The 12,930-nt window shown below is 43.8% G+C and overlaps 1 protein-coding gene across 5 annotated transcripts in view; it reads left to right on the top strand.

Annotated features, from left to right (window-relative positions):
- Positions 1 to 11,226, top strand: part of unc79 (unc-79 homolog, NALCN channel complex subunit) — a gene marked incomplete at both ends in the record, with an annotated part of 44,655 nt that extends 33,429 nt beyond the window's left edge. For all 5 annotated transcript variants that reach the window (XM_083633812.1, XM_083633811.1, XM_083633810.1 and 2 more), the window contains 18 exons: positions 325 to 426; positions 1,008 to 1,308; positions 2,122 to 2,262; positions 2,387 to 2,425; positions 2,532 to 2,644; positions 4,106 to 4,191; positions 4,614 to 4,787; positions 5,106 to 5,174; positions 5,264 to 5,374; positions 6,701 to 6,805; positions 6,909 to 6,986; positions 7,107 to 7,196; positions 7,426 to 7,601; positions 7,733 to 7,916; positions 8,016 to 8,219; positions 9,709 to 9,786; positions 9,883 to 9,924; positions 11,038 to 11,226. In XM_083633812.1, the coding sequence (XP_083489938.1) occupies positions 325 to 426; positions 1,008 to 1,308; positions 2,122 to 2,262; positions 2,387 to 2,425; positions 2,532 to 2,644; positions 4,106 to 4,191; positions 4,614 to 4,787; positions 5,106 to 5,174; positions 5,264 to 5,374; positions 6,701 to 6,805; positions 6,909 to 6,986; positions 7,107 to 7,196; positions 7,426 to 7,601; positions 7,733 to 7,916; positions 8,016 to 8,219; positions 9,709 to 9,786; positions 9,883 to 9,924; positions 11,038 to 11,226 (2,282 nt within the window). The remainder of the gene's footprint in view (positions 1 to 324; positions 427 to 1,007; positions 1,309 to 2,121; positions 2,263 to 2,386; positions 2,426 to 2,531; positions 2,645 to 4,105; positions 4,192 to 4,613; positions 4,788 to 5,105; positions 5,175 to 5,263; positions 5,375 to 6,700; positions 6,806 to 6,908; positions 6,987 to 7,106; positions 7,197 to 7,425; positions 7,602 to 7,732; positions 7,917 to 8,015; positions 8,220 to 9,708; positions 9,787 to 9,882; positions 9,925 to 11,037) is intronic.
- Positions 11,227 to 12,930: the final 1,704 nt, after the last annotated feature.

Below are 12,930 nucleotides of genomic sequence, written 5' to 3'. Positions count from 1 at the left end.
AGGCAGAATTTAAGATTGATAGCTCGATATCAAACTACAAACTATGATTTGCAGAATTTGATAGATATCTGACATTGACAACGACATAACTATACACTAAATGTTACATAAAACTATTATTAAATGACCACTAAATTATAACTACACTAACTCTTTCCTGATATACTTTTATGCAACATTACTGCTGCTACACTAAATTTATACTGTACGCACATTTGTCCAGGGGCTGGATGTGTATACCCCATACAGTTTTTCACTGGCATAAGATGGCACATAATGCTGATGCCAAAGCCCTGCCCATCATTCACCCATATTGCCTTGCAGATCACAAAGTTCTGTCTACCTTGGAAAAGCCACGAGAATCTGCCTCAGCCCCCACCCTCGAAGCTGCTATACCCGAAACAAGCCACCGCTCTTCAGTATCAAGTAGGATCCAAATACATTACTTTTCAATCTCCTTTTGAACTTCACTAAAAGGAAATGTGGTGGTAGTCAAACATTTCTAGGGCCTCAATATTGATTTTTTTGTATTACTTGTTCGCTTTCTCCAGTTTTGCATTCCATTCTCTAATCTCTATGCAGTGAACAGAAAATCCATATCCTGCAGTCTTGTTAACTTAATTTGAAATTAAGCGGGAGTAATTTCATTTATTGTTGGGCAGTATGAAATAAAAGCAAATTCAGTTATTTGACATGTTATTGATAAGGTCATCAAATTCCCAAGAACTCTGAAAGAATGCTTGACTAATATTAGATCATTTAATTTTCTAATTAGTTTCACTCTTAAATTATTGTTATAATGACACACCTCTTCAAAAAGCACTGAGTTAAATGCTTGAATTGCCTTAGTTTGATAATAGAAATTACATTAACCATGTCTTTTCTTTTCATGTGAGCATCTTCCCTATCTCCATGTCAACCCACATCCTCTGAGGTTGTTGCTATAGCTGGAACAGGCTTAGCAGGCACTGCTAAGCCAGGTTGTTTTCTCTGTGTCTGACCTTTAGCTCAGTACCGGCAGGCAAAGCGAGGCTCTCTGGGAGCTCTGACCATGAGCCAGCTAATGAAGAGACAGCTGGAGCACCAGTCCAGTGCGCCACACAACATCAACACCTGGGAGACAGGTCAGCCACTGCAGCAACATCCAACTGAATGTCGCCCTGAAAGCCTGTGGTACTTTCATAGTTGCTATTCTCCCTCCATAGGCCCGACGAAAACCAGTCTCCTCTCTGCACCGAGCACCGTCAGCATGTTTGTCCCTGCGCCCGAGGAGTTCATTGACGAGCAGCCTACCACCATGTCTGACAGGTGAATGAGTCAACCAGCAGCAACAGGTCTTCAACCAAGCCCACTTAAAGGGCTACTTTGTAGATTTTCAACCAGCTTTGTATCACGACAAAATCGGTAGTATATGCAAATGAACAATGTTTAACTTCCCTCCATCTTGCCTAGACCGAGAGCTCCTCGTTCATTTACAGAACTTAACTGGTCCAAATGATGTCATAATGATGTCGTTTGGACCAGGAAGTTCTGCGAATTAAGGTAGAGAGAGCAATAATGATAGTGTGATAGTAAGTTCTGTGAATGAACGGGGAGCTCTCGGTCCAGGCAAGATGGAGACAAGTTAAACATTGTTAATTTGCATATATACTACTGAATTTGTCAACAATAGTTCTGATACCCGTTGGAGCACACAAGCCATTTAGTCAGGCCTCGCTTACACAGTTGGCATGCAGCCTCTCCTCTCTCCCAGAGGGCTTTCATAGTACACTTCCATGGCTGATTCCACCTCCGCCCATGTCAACTCCATCAGTAGCTAACACATGGAGCTCTCCATGATGCTGAACCTGTGTTCACTCATTTTGGCCACTAATTAGCCATTTTTACTTATTTAGTCAGCCCTAACTAATTAAAAAAATCCATCCCCCCCCCCCCCCCCCGGTACCCGTGCCAAATATGAATGCTGTCAGTGTCAGAGGAAAATGAAACAGAGACACAGAGATACATACAGATATACCGGTACATAGGTTTGCTCATTTATGTGTAAGATGTGTAAGATATACAAAGCCCTTGATGGACGCTGCTTAAAACGGCCTGACGTGTTTCTGTGCGAAACACCAGGTGCCGTGACTGCGGGGCCGTGCTGGAGGAATACGATGAAGAGACTCTGGGCCTAGCGGTGGTGGTTCTCTCCATGTTCATCCACCTCAGCCCTGACTTGGCTGCTCCGATGCTCCTCGACATCATGCAGTCTGTGGGCAGGTATGGTGACGCAAACTCCATCCACACAGTACTTCACCGTTAAATGAAGTTTCATAACTCACCTCGCTGTAACGCATGCGTTATTCATTTCTGAGTTCTAATCCAGTGCTTTAAATTCTCTCAGGTTGGCATCTAGTGCCAATTTTCCCGGACAAGCAGAGAGGTATGAGACATCAACGCCTGCTGTGTTTAGTGAGTTCAGTTGAATGTTTGGTGTGAAGTGTGACTGCCAGTGTAACACGACCATTTTCCGTGTGTTGTTTTGCAAGTATGTTGATCCCAGGGAATGCAGCTGGTGTAGCCAAGCAGTTCCTCCGCTGTATGTTCCACCAGCTGGCCCCCAATGGCATCTTGCCCCAGCTCTTCCAGAGTAACATCAAAGGTCTGCTCATACTGCTCACTAACCTACTGAAAAATCATTAGAATAGTCCTGTAATATTTATGTACAATAGGGCTCAGGGCCCTATCGTCGTACGGCGCTATCGTTTGCGCAGCCGTTTGCACACCTCTTATGCTATCTTCCCTGCATCTTAAGCTATCTTCTGCCTCGACCCTCCAGTTTTGCGCTGGAATCTAAGCGCAGACACCGGTGTAGGTGTGGCCCAGGCATGTCCGTGTGCCTCTTAGCCTATCGTCTGCCTCCCGCAAGTGTCACTTTGCGCTCTGGCGAAGATACCATCGCCATGTTCTGAGCGTAAACACAGGCCAAAATAGGCGTTCCAGTGCAATGTGTTATAAAAAAGTGCCTTGGGTGCTCTCAATTTTAATGGCACCTAATAGCAGGTCTTAGTGCAAAAAAAACACTACGCCTGAGTGCTATGGGGCGCACACGGTATTCTCCGCGCAGTGCAGGGAATCCTCGCTTGGATACATTACGCATGGCATGGATGTCCGTCCTCTCTCCAACACCTCGCGCGCACACACTCTTCCCTCTTCAGAATGTCACGTTGATTTTCAACTACATTGCAGAAAAAACACACACCTTGATTTAAAAATGAGAATTCGTTTGTCATGGTTTTTATTAGGCTACATAATTCCCGACCATACAGGTCTGTGGTGTTAGGTGTAGGCCTATAGCCTAACAGTAGATTACTTTTGAGAAAGTTATTGTGCCGGCCAGTAGCCTACAGTAACCTCTTTCCCTGCAATTACACGCATGCAAGACCACAGCGCGGATGGCGTGACCGCAGTCAATAGCTTAACCAGAGTCGACAATTCTCTCTCACACATCCCTACCCTATTAAAGAAACTAATATTTTTAAATGTGTATGTTATATAGCCTATATGAACAAAATGACTAATTACAGTAAGCACACACTTTGGGACATAATGGGAATATTGCGCGGCAGCCCTTTGGTGTGTTTCAAATGGAATATTGTTCCATCAGCACCAATTTCCAATAGTTTCTAATGGTTTATCTGAATCCGAACTAGTTCATCCTCCAATTCTATCCCTCTCTCCCCCTCTCTCGTTCTCTCCCCATCTCTCTTTTCTCTCTCACCCTCTCCCTTTCTCTCTCTCTCACTCTGTCCCTCTGCTTGCCCACGGCACTCAGCAAGAAAGAAGCTGCTGTCACAGACATGAATACTGTTGGGCATGAATACTGTTTTGGGCATAAACACGCCTATATGGAGGTTTGCACGAGATGAAGCTATAAGCGCAGCGGGCCGACACGCCCACAATTAGGGCTTTGCGCGGCGCTATTCCAGCGCAAAACGGGCGCTAACGCAAAATTACCGCCTTTGCGACGATAGAGCTCTTAGCGTGTGACAAGCATTGTACTTTATGATGTTCTCCTTTGGTCCTTTGTGAACTTAATTTTCTCCCTTTCTCTCTTCTCCAGATGGAAGTTTTCTAAGAACACTTGCATCTTCGCTGATAGACTTTAATGAATTGAGTTCTGTTGCTGCCCTCAACATGCTACTTGAGGTGGGATTTTACATCACATTTTAGTCCTGATATATGTGGAGTGATTTAACCAGCAGGAGGAGCTCTTGTCAAAGCAGAAGCTTCCATATTTGAAGCTACAATGTACAGCATAAGTCTATTTGAAATAACAAATCATCAGGGCATTAAAAAAAAATCTGCTTGACTCTACACCACTATCGTAGTTTTGTTAGTTCCTCTTGATAAGCTAAATGAGCAATGTCAATCAAACCATTGTCGATGGATGTTTCCGTCTGACTGCTCATCGATGCTTTTCCTCGCTCTAGTAAACACAACCATCAACTGTTGTCTAAATGAGCATTGTGATTGATCAGAAGTGAACGATCAGCAAAATGGAAATATCTCTGTATATAGTTTCATTATATAAACCTGTTATTTATGCTCTATGCCTCTGTGCCCTCCAGGGTTTGAACAACAAGAAGAGTCTGCCAGCAGGGGGTACTATGTTGCACTGCCTCGACAACATCGCCACCTTCATGGAGGCTCTCCCCATGGACTCCCCCAGCAACCTGTGGACCACCATTTGCAACCAGTTCCAGACCTTTCTCACCAAATTGCCCTCTGTGCTTCCTCTGAAGGTAGATAAATGAGCTCTACCATGCAGTTAGTCACGCTTTGATATGTTTTGATGTGATTATGTTGAATGCAAAGGGCCTCTTTACTGCACATTTGTGGACTTTGGCACGGCTGAGAGTCTTAAAGTGGTCATTGATTTGACGGACTGCTGCTTTTGACCTTGGAGGTCAGATGAGTGAATCAATGATCTTCTGCAGACAAACCAAAACACAAAGTGCAGCACTTTGGTTTTGTGCCAAGTAATGATTTTCCGCAACTTTTGCACTTTCAAAGATAGTTTTGATATTTCAATTATTCCTTTGTCATCTGTGTCTTAACAGTGTCCCATGGATTCCAGTTTGAGGATCATCATTTGTCTGTTGAAAATCCCGACCACAAATGCCACCCGGGTAAGACTTGAGTGGAGATTTGACAAATTTGGCATTACCGTTCCTAGACCAAACCATAACCTCTAACCTTGCCTCAACCACCTCTTCAGAGCCTGCTGGAGCCCTTCTCCAAGCTGCTGAGCTTCGTTATCCAGTACGGCATGTTCAGTCTCTCCTACCTGGTAGAACTATGTGGCCTGTGCTACAAAACCTTTAACAAGGTATTGTTGACTCTGTACACTTTACACTTTTTTTTTATGTGATAATAATAAGACAGATATGCTCATATGTATGGGGGGAGACATTATGTTGGTACCCAATAGCAATGTTCTCTAAGTTAAACCTGTTAAACTGTTCTGCAGTGTTAAAAATGTTAAAACCCTGTTTGCCGGCGCCTCTGTCACTCTTGGTGCTTTTCCTCGTCCCCTGACTCTCCAGTAAGCCAGAAATGTGTCTGTGTGTCACACATGATTAACTAGGCAATCAGCCACTATTGATTACCATGATTAGTTGCAGTGTCGGGGGCCGAGGATGTATGGTGTGTTTGTGAGAGGCTGTCTCAGGGCAGAGATGGAGCCAGGACTGTCTGCACTGTTAGGCCAGATGGATCCTCAGTCCTCCACCACTGTCATCACTGCATGCTTTATGTCTTCTGCAGTATTGATTTTCTGCACCCTGTTTAATTCCTCAGCGTATAATATCCGCTTTTCAAAACCCCCGAGTCAGTGTGAGCAATTGCTTTTGGACTCTGTCCTGTGCGGTTGTCTACTGGTGAGGAGAGCTTTCAGGGAGAAACAGAAGGGCTTTTAGACCCGTTCGCTTGTCTCGTCGGGTTCTGAGGATAGAAAGTGAGGCTTTTTAGACCTGCCAAACTTTGTTCAAGTCATGCTCTGTTTGTCACAACTGCATTGCACTACATTGAATGTTATTGGGTTTCCCTGGCCTATAAGAACAGCCTATGATTTGCTATTTGCCACGGACATGCTCCGTTAACTTTTAATTACGAGAGTGCCGTGTACAGCAGGTATGTACTGTAAGCATCAACAAGCAACACAATGAGAAATGTCAGCAGCAACTCGGCATTCTGTAGGAGGCAGAGGAGCATGTGGGCCTAGGAGCCTAACATAAACAAACGTGACTGCAGAGCGAGAGAGAGAGAGAGAGAGAGAGAGAGAGAGAGAGAGAGAGAGAGAGAGAGGGGCAAAGTGGAAGCCAGAAGATGACAGTGTGGTTTGTAAACAGGCAGCTCGGCTTTGTGTGGAAGGGATGAACAAAGCAAGCAGTCTCTCCTCAGGGGAGGGAGGAGGCAGCCTGACAGGCTCATCTGAGCTGCCTGGGACTCAGGGAGGAGAGATCTGGACTGGCCTAAATCTACTCCTCCGCTTCACTATTCCCTGTCTATTCTCTCCCTCTCCCTGCCTGTCCTCCCCCCTCTATTCAGGCTAACAGAGTTTATGCTCTGCTCACAGCGTGAGTAAGGGAGAGCGATGATCAAGAAAGGCGCTCTTGCTGCATCATTACATTTACTCCAATCTCTTTGCATCCAGGAGAGAGATAAGTTCTACATGTCCCGCATTGTGGTGCTAGAGCTTCTGCAGGCTCTCAAGTTCAAGTCTTCTCTGCCCGACACAAACTTGTTACTGCTGGTTCAGGTAAACATCCTTCAATCTACACGAACCCCAATACATTTCAAACAGAAATCACAGCGCTTCGTCCCGAATGCAATGCTAAAACTTGTGCTGTGGATGTTGTCAGTTCGTTTGTGCAGATATTGGTACACGGCTAGCAGAATCCACCATCATCCAAAAGCACATGATCGCAACGCTGCCGGGGGTAAGACTTGAGTGGTTCTGGTTTGGGATCCAATTAGAATCAGTCTCATAAAACAGCAGGGAATAATGATATACCCAACTGTGTTTCCGCATCAAAGAGAAACCCTTCTGTTTTCACCAGTGCACCACAGCAGCAATGGAATGCATGAGGCAATACATAAGTGAGCTTCTGGACTTCATTGCAGATATGCACACGCTAACCAAACTGAAAGTAAGTCTGGTTTCTCATGTGTATGTGTATGTGTATGTGTATGTGTATGTGTATGTGTATGTGTATGTGTATGTGTATGTGTATGTGTATGTGTATGTGTATGTGTATGTGTATGTCACCACTTGTATGTTCTCATATTATTTCCATAGGCCTTGAAGCTCTTGCCTTAGCATCTTGTTTGTGGCTCAGCATCTCTCTCTCGTCCTCCAAACCCCGCCCTTTGATTCAGAGCCATATGAAGGCTTGCTGCCAGCCGCTGCACGAGGACACCTTCGGGGGGAACCTGAAAGTGGGCTTGGCACAAGTCGCTGCCATGGAGATCAGCAAAGGCAATCACCGTGACAACAAGGCTGCGGTCCGCTACCTTCCGTGGCTTTATCATCCTCCCTCTGCCATGCAGCAAGGGTACAAATGGCATTGCTTCATGTGTACATACATTGTGCATAAGCTTGAGACATATGAAATTAGTATTGTAGACAATATGTGTGCACTCATTTATAAAACTGAGTTAACTTCCAACTGTGTTCTCTCTGCAGTCCCAAAGAGTTTATCGAGTGTGTGTCCCACATCCGTCAGCTGTCCTGGCTTCTTTTGGGCTCTCTGACTCACTGCGCCCTGCACCAGGGCTCCACCTCCTGCATGCCCATCCCTCTGGACGCTGGCTCCCACATCGCAGACCACCTCATCGTCATCCTCATTGGCTTCCCAGAGCAGTCCAAGGTCTGACACAAACCAGGCCGTTCAAATGGTCCTCTCTCTATGTTTTGTAGAGATGGTCACTGACCCCGTCTGCTCTGCTCTTTTGATCTCTGTCCCCAGACTTCGGTGCTGCACATGTGCTCTCTGTTCCACGCCTTCATGTTTGCCCAGCTGTGGACCATCTATTGCGAGCAGGCAGCAGCTGCCCCGGCCCTGCAGAACCAGAACCAGACAGAGTTTTCCTCCAGCGCCATCCTCACTGGCCTGGAGTTCTGGAGCCGTGTTACCCCCAGCATCCTGCAGCTCATGGCCCACAACAAAGTGGTGAGTGTCCCACCTGCTTCCTCTCGAACCAGAGAACCAGCTTAGCAAAGGGAAAACAAGGGCCTCGAAATCTGGTATGTATATCTTCTGGTATAGATATATGTGTGTGTGTGTGTGTGTGTGTGTGTGTGTGTGTGTGTGTGTGTGTGTGTGTGTGTGTGTGTGTGTGTGTGTGTGTGTGTGTGTGTGTGTGTGTGTATATACACACACACATATATATATATATATATATATATATATATATATATATATATATATATATATATATATATATATATATATATATATATATATATATATGCAGTATATAGCATACATGGGCAAACTACGGCCCGGCCCGCGAGCACCACCTGTGTGGCCCGCGATGGAATTGCATTTTTTTTTTTTTTTTTTTTTTTTTTACACAGTGCACCTGAACGCAACATGCAAGATACCCGCTGAATAAGTGTCCAAATGTTCATGTCATTCTGGCCAATACTCCACTTCTGTTATAGCATTTCAGTCTGGAATATGGAATATCTTTCAATAATCTTTATGACTAAAAGGCTACATTGAATTAGAAATTTAAATAATTAACTCATTGGTTTTGGATTTATTTAGCTTCAAGACTGCATTTTTGTTCGTGTGACCCGCAACACAGGCTTTGATCATCCCGGGCCACTTACTGATACTTATGCTTAAATTAACCCACTCATATTCTGATTTATTTCAAGAAAAACATTTTGGCTAGTGGAAATTCTAATTGGCTGGTAACTTTAAAATCTAGCAGCCATATTGGCAGGTGGTCAAAAAAGTTAATTTCAAGCCCTGAGAGCAGGTGGTGACATAGGAGTGAGTGAGAAAAGGATGAAATATTGGTGGTTAAGACTGAATAATGACATCACAACTGTTAATTTAAAATGAGTTATTCCTCTAAACGTGGATCAAATGCACCAAATTTTTCACGCTGGCGCCGTTCGGCCCTCAGCAAAACCTGGTTAGCGAGGACATTTTTTGTGGCCCTCTCTATCATCAAAGTTACCCATCCATGGGTTACGGCATGACAATATTTGTTCGGCCCCCGGCAACAATCTGGGTTTCTCATGTGGCCCCCCATGAAAAATAATTGGCCACCCCCCCTGGTATATAGTATACTGTATATAGGAGGTTTAACCTTGTCTGATATCTGTCCATCAACGGATGGAAGAGGCTTTTACCAGAAAATCCTAGACTGCATCTGCAAGTGGCAGTGAGATCTGATCTGAATATCTGATCAAGAGTGGACAGGAGTTAGGCAAGAGTGGATACAGGCAGGAAGATATTCTAGGAAAACTCGACTGAGCTAGTAAATTTAATCTAGAAATGTGATATACAAATAAACTTGCCTTTCTTTGCCATTTTAGTTCAATGTCTGCTTTTGTAATAGATTTCCCTGTTTTATTACTATTCAGCTTTATAGATGGTACTGTGCACCATACATCTGAATTTTGATTGCTATCTTTTCTCTTAGATGGTAGAGATGGTGTGTCTTCATGTCATTAGTCTGATGGAGGCGCTACAGGAGTGCAACTCAACCATTTTTGTCAAGGTTAGCTATAACCACACGATTACTTCTATGTGCATAATGCTTCATGTGATCACCTTATAACAACTAACACATTCTTATCCGTGTTCTTCCCATTAGCTAATTCCCATGTGGCTACCCATGATTCAATCCAACCTCAAGGTAAGGCTTTAGGAATGTTGGTAACACTTTATAATAATGTTCAGTCGTAAGTCATTTATAAGCCTTTAGTTAATTATGAACTAATCATTTACAAAACATGAATATACATTTGTATATTATGAATAAGTGCTATGTTAACATATCACAAATGTGTTGTATGTCATCTATAAACCTTTAGTAAATGCAGTGTTCCTCACCTGTTATAAATGATCTGTAAATCATTTACAATTCATTTACAAGGCTTTCTGCATCCCCTAATCTAAAGTGTAAACCATTCATCACACATGTGTTACATACAAGGGGGTAGCTCTGTCTGTCAAAATCGAAGCCAATGCGGAAGTGCACTTAAACCTGCATTCTTTCAAATGGCTTTTGGCCATTGCCATCTTGGATCTCGACATGAGACCAGGGGTTTCCCACAGAGCACAGCCTGCTATTGGTCCGTGATCAGCGAGCTGTGCGATCAATGGACAAGCAACCTGTCAATCACGCCCCAAAACATTGTCTGCAACTACAACATAGTCTGAAACTACTGATTGAGACCATAAACTCATTAGGAAAGTGTTTACTGAGGCCATAAAGTTCTCAAGTGAGAAGCAGCATCAATTTCCCATTGACTTCCATACAATCAACTTCTTTTTAGAGCCAGTGGAGTCACCCCCTGCAGACCATTCAAAATAATACAGGTTTTTAGTCACTTCTGCTTTGGCTTCAATTTTCACAAACGGAGCTACCCCCTTGTATGTAACACATGTGTGATGAATGGTTTACACTTTAGACTAGGGGATGCAGAAAGCCTAGTAAATGAATTGTAAATGATTTACACATCATTTATAACAGGTGAGGAACACTGCATTTACTAAAGGTTTATAGATGACTTACAACACATTTGTGATATGTTAACATAGCATTTATTAATCATCTACAAATGTATATTAATGTTTTGTAAATGGTTAGTTAATCATTATCTAAAAGCTTATAAATCACTTACGACTGAACGTTATTATAGATAGAGATTAAAACTGTGCAGGTAAATATTGTCTCTTCAGATGATCCCACACTAAAACAACTTTCTGTAACATTCCTCCTCACTGCTTAAATCGCCGCCATCAGCATCTGTCTGCGGGGCTGCAGCTGCGTCTCCAGGCCATCCAGAACAGGGTGAACCACCAGTGTGTGCAGGGCCAGGCCCCGGGAGCCCTGCCGATCGCCCTGCGCAAATGGCTGCAGTGCACCCAGTTCAAGATGGCTCAGGTGGAGATCCAATCATCAGAGGCCGCCTCGCAGTTCTACCCCATGTGAGCTGTTCTCTGGTCACCTCCCGGGTCGTCCAGGGACAATGCTGCATTCATGTGCTCCTCAGAAGCTGCTACTTACCAGTTGTGAAGTCGTAATTACGACATGACACCAATCAAGTGCTCTTAGTCGGAAAGAGCAACAAACATGGATGTCAGAAGTAAGGTTGTTTTCTCGTGGCTGATGTTTTCTTACCAAAAGCAAGTAGTGGGTCATTATGGTAGCTACAGTACATAGGCCATAATGTTCAACTACTAAAATAAATGATAGCTACATAATGAACAGAATAACAAAATGTCAATTGGTGACACAGACTGCATACTTTCCGCCATTTTTGTAGTCCCGAAACGTAACGTAAAGACACAACTCGGAAACTCGGGTATCATCAAAATTTCCCAGTTTCCCACTCGTAAATATGACATTGGAGGGCCGTTCATGTGCTCATAGCTTGTAAATACGGTAAATACGATATTTCGGAGGAGCATATTAATGCAGCACAAGTCCTCATCAGGACCACTATGCATCTGATCCGGCTGACCCCTTTCACCAAAAAGGACTCCTACTGTACATGAACTGGCAATTAATGTCTGGGACTTGTTTGGACTGAATCATCTTCAGCACCTTTAGTATGATACTAATGTACAATACAGTAAATCAAAGGTATTTTAAAGTGCTATCATTGGAACTGGTAATAAAAGGTGTGGTAGGCTTGTGTGGGCAATTGTATCAGGTGCCTAACTGTTATTCAACAGATTTGAGAAGTCAGTAGATGATTGAGAGAAGTTATTTAGACCCATGTAAGTAATAGTGAGGGTCTGAAAGCAAATGCTTGTTGTCCGCTCACTCTGTGACATTCGTATTCTTTCCCTTTTTAAGTTGCTTGGTTGCAAGCTGGATAATAAAAGTATGAGTTTTCTAAATGTTTGGACACCCTGTCATTTAATCTAAGAAAGTGCAGACTAATTCAAAATTCAAGATTGATATCGACTGCACTTATGCTGACAGATGTGGATAATGGCCAGTGTACCATTATGCAGATGGAAAAACCAGCTGAAACCAGCCCTGTTGTCTGAGTAGAAACGGAGCCTCAGCTGTCCGGGAAAATGACATGGCAGGTATTACCGGGCTCCCGTCTGAGATCCTTGTCAGGCTCTGTCAGTCATGTTGCCTCTCGCCATCAGAGCTCCGATCGATCAGAGGCCAATCTGAGCTGCGGCGGCAGCTCTGTAACTCGATAACGTCAAGGCAGACATCGGAGGTAAACAAGACTATTTCGGCTGTGCCCCTCACCGCCCTCCCCCCTCCCCTGCCCGAGTGAAGAGCCCCCCCCCCTTCATTGGCAGCAGTGAAATAGATTGGCCCGCGCATATACCAAGCAAACACAATTACCTTTGGCCTAATGTGGTTTGTAGTGATTAAGCATTTTTGTGAGGTTTAACCACATTACAGCGAAGCCCTTGTCTGGGAATAACAGATGACATGACAGCAGGGCTACAAAGCTGACTAGCACATTAATCTTTGTTTTGATATCCAATGCTGCTGCAAGGATTTCATTATCAAGCTTGGAGATTAATTAGATCAGATGGCATAAATGCACTCTGTGTGAAGAACTTCGTTTATGGACAAAACATTTTTGATTTGATATGAATATTTTTTCCCTGTCATTGCATGTATGAGGAGCCATGTTGAGAGGCATGTGACTAATGAGTC

The sequence above is a fragment of the Poromitra crassiceps genome (assembly GCF_964638095.1).
Source record: "Poromitra crassiceps genome assembly, chromosome: 3".
Classification (NCBI taxonomy): domain Eukaryota; kingdom Metazoa; phylum Chordata; class Actinopteri; order Beryciformes; family Melamphaidae; genus Poromitra; species Poromitra crassiceps.
Note: the sequence above shows the minus strand (reverse complement) of the source record. Positions and strands in the feature narration are given on the sequence as shown.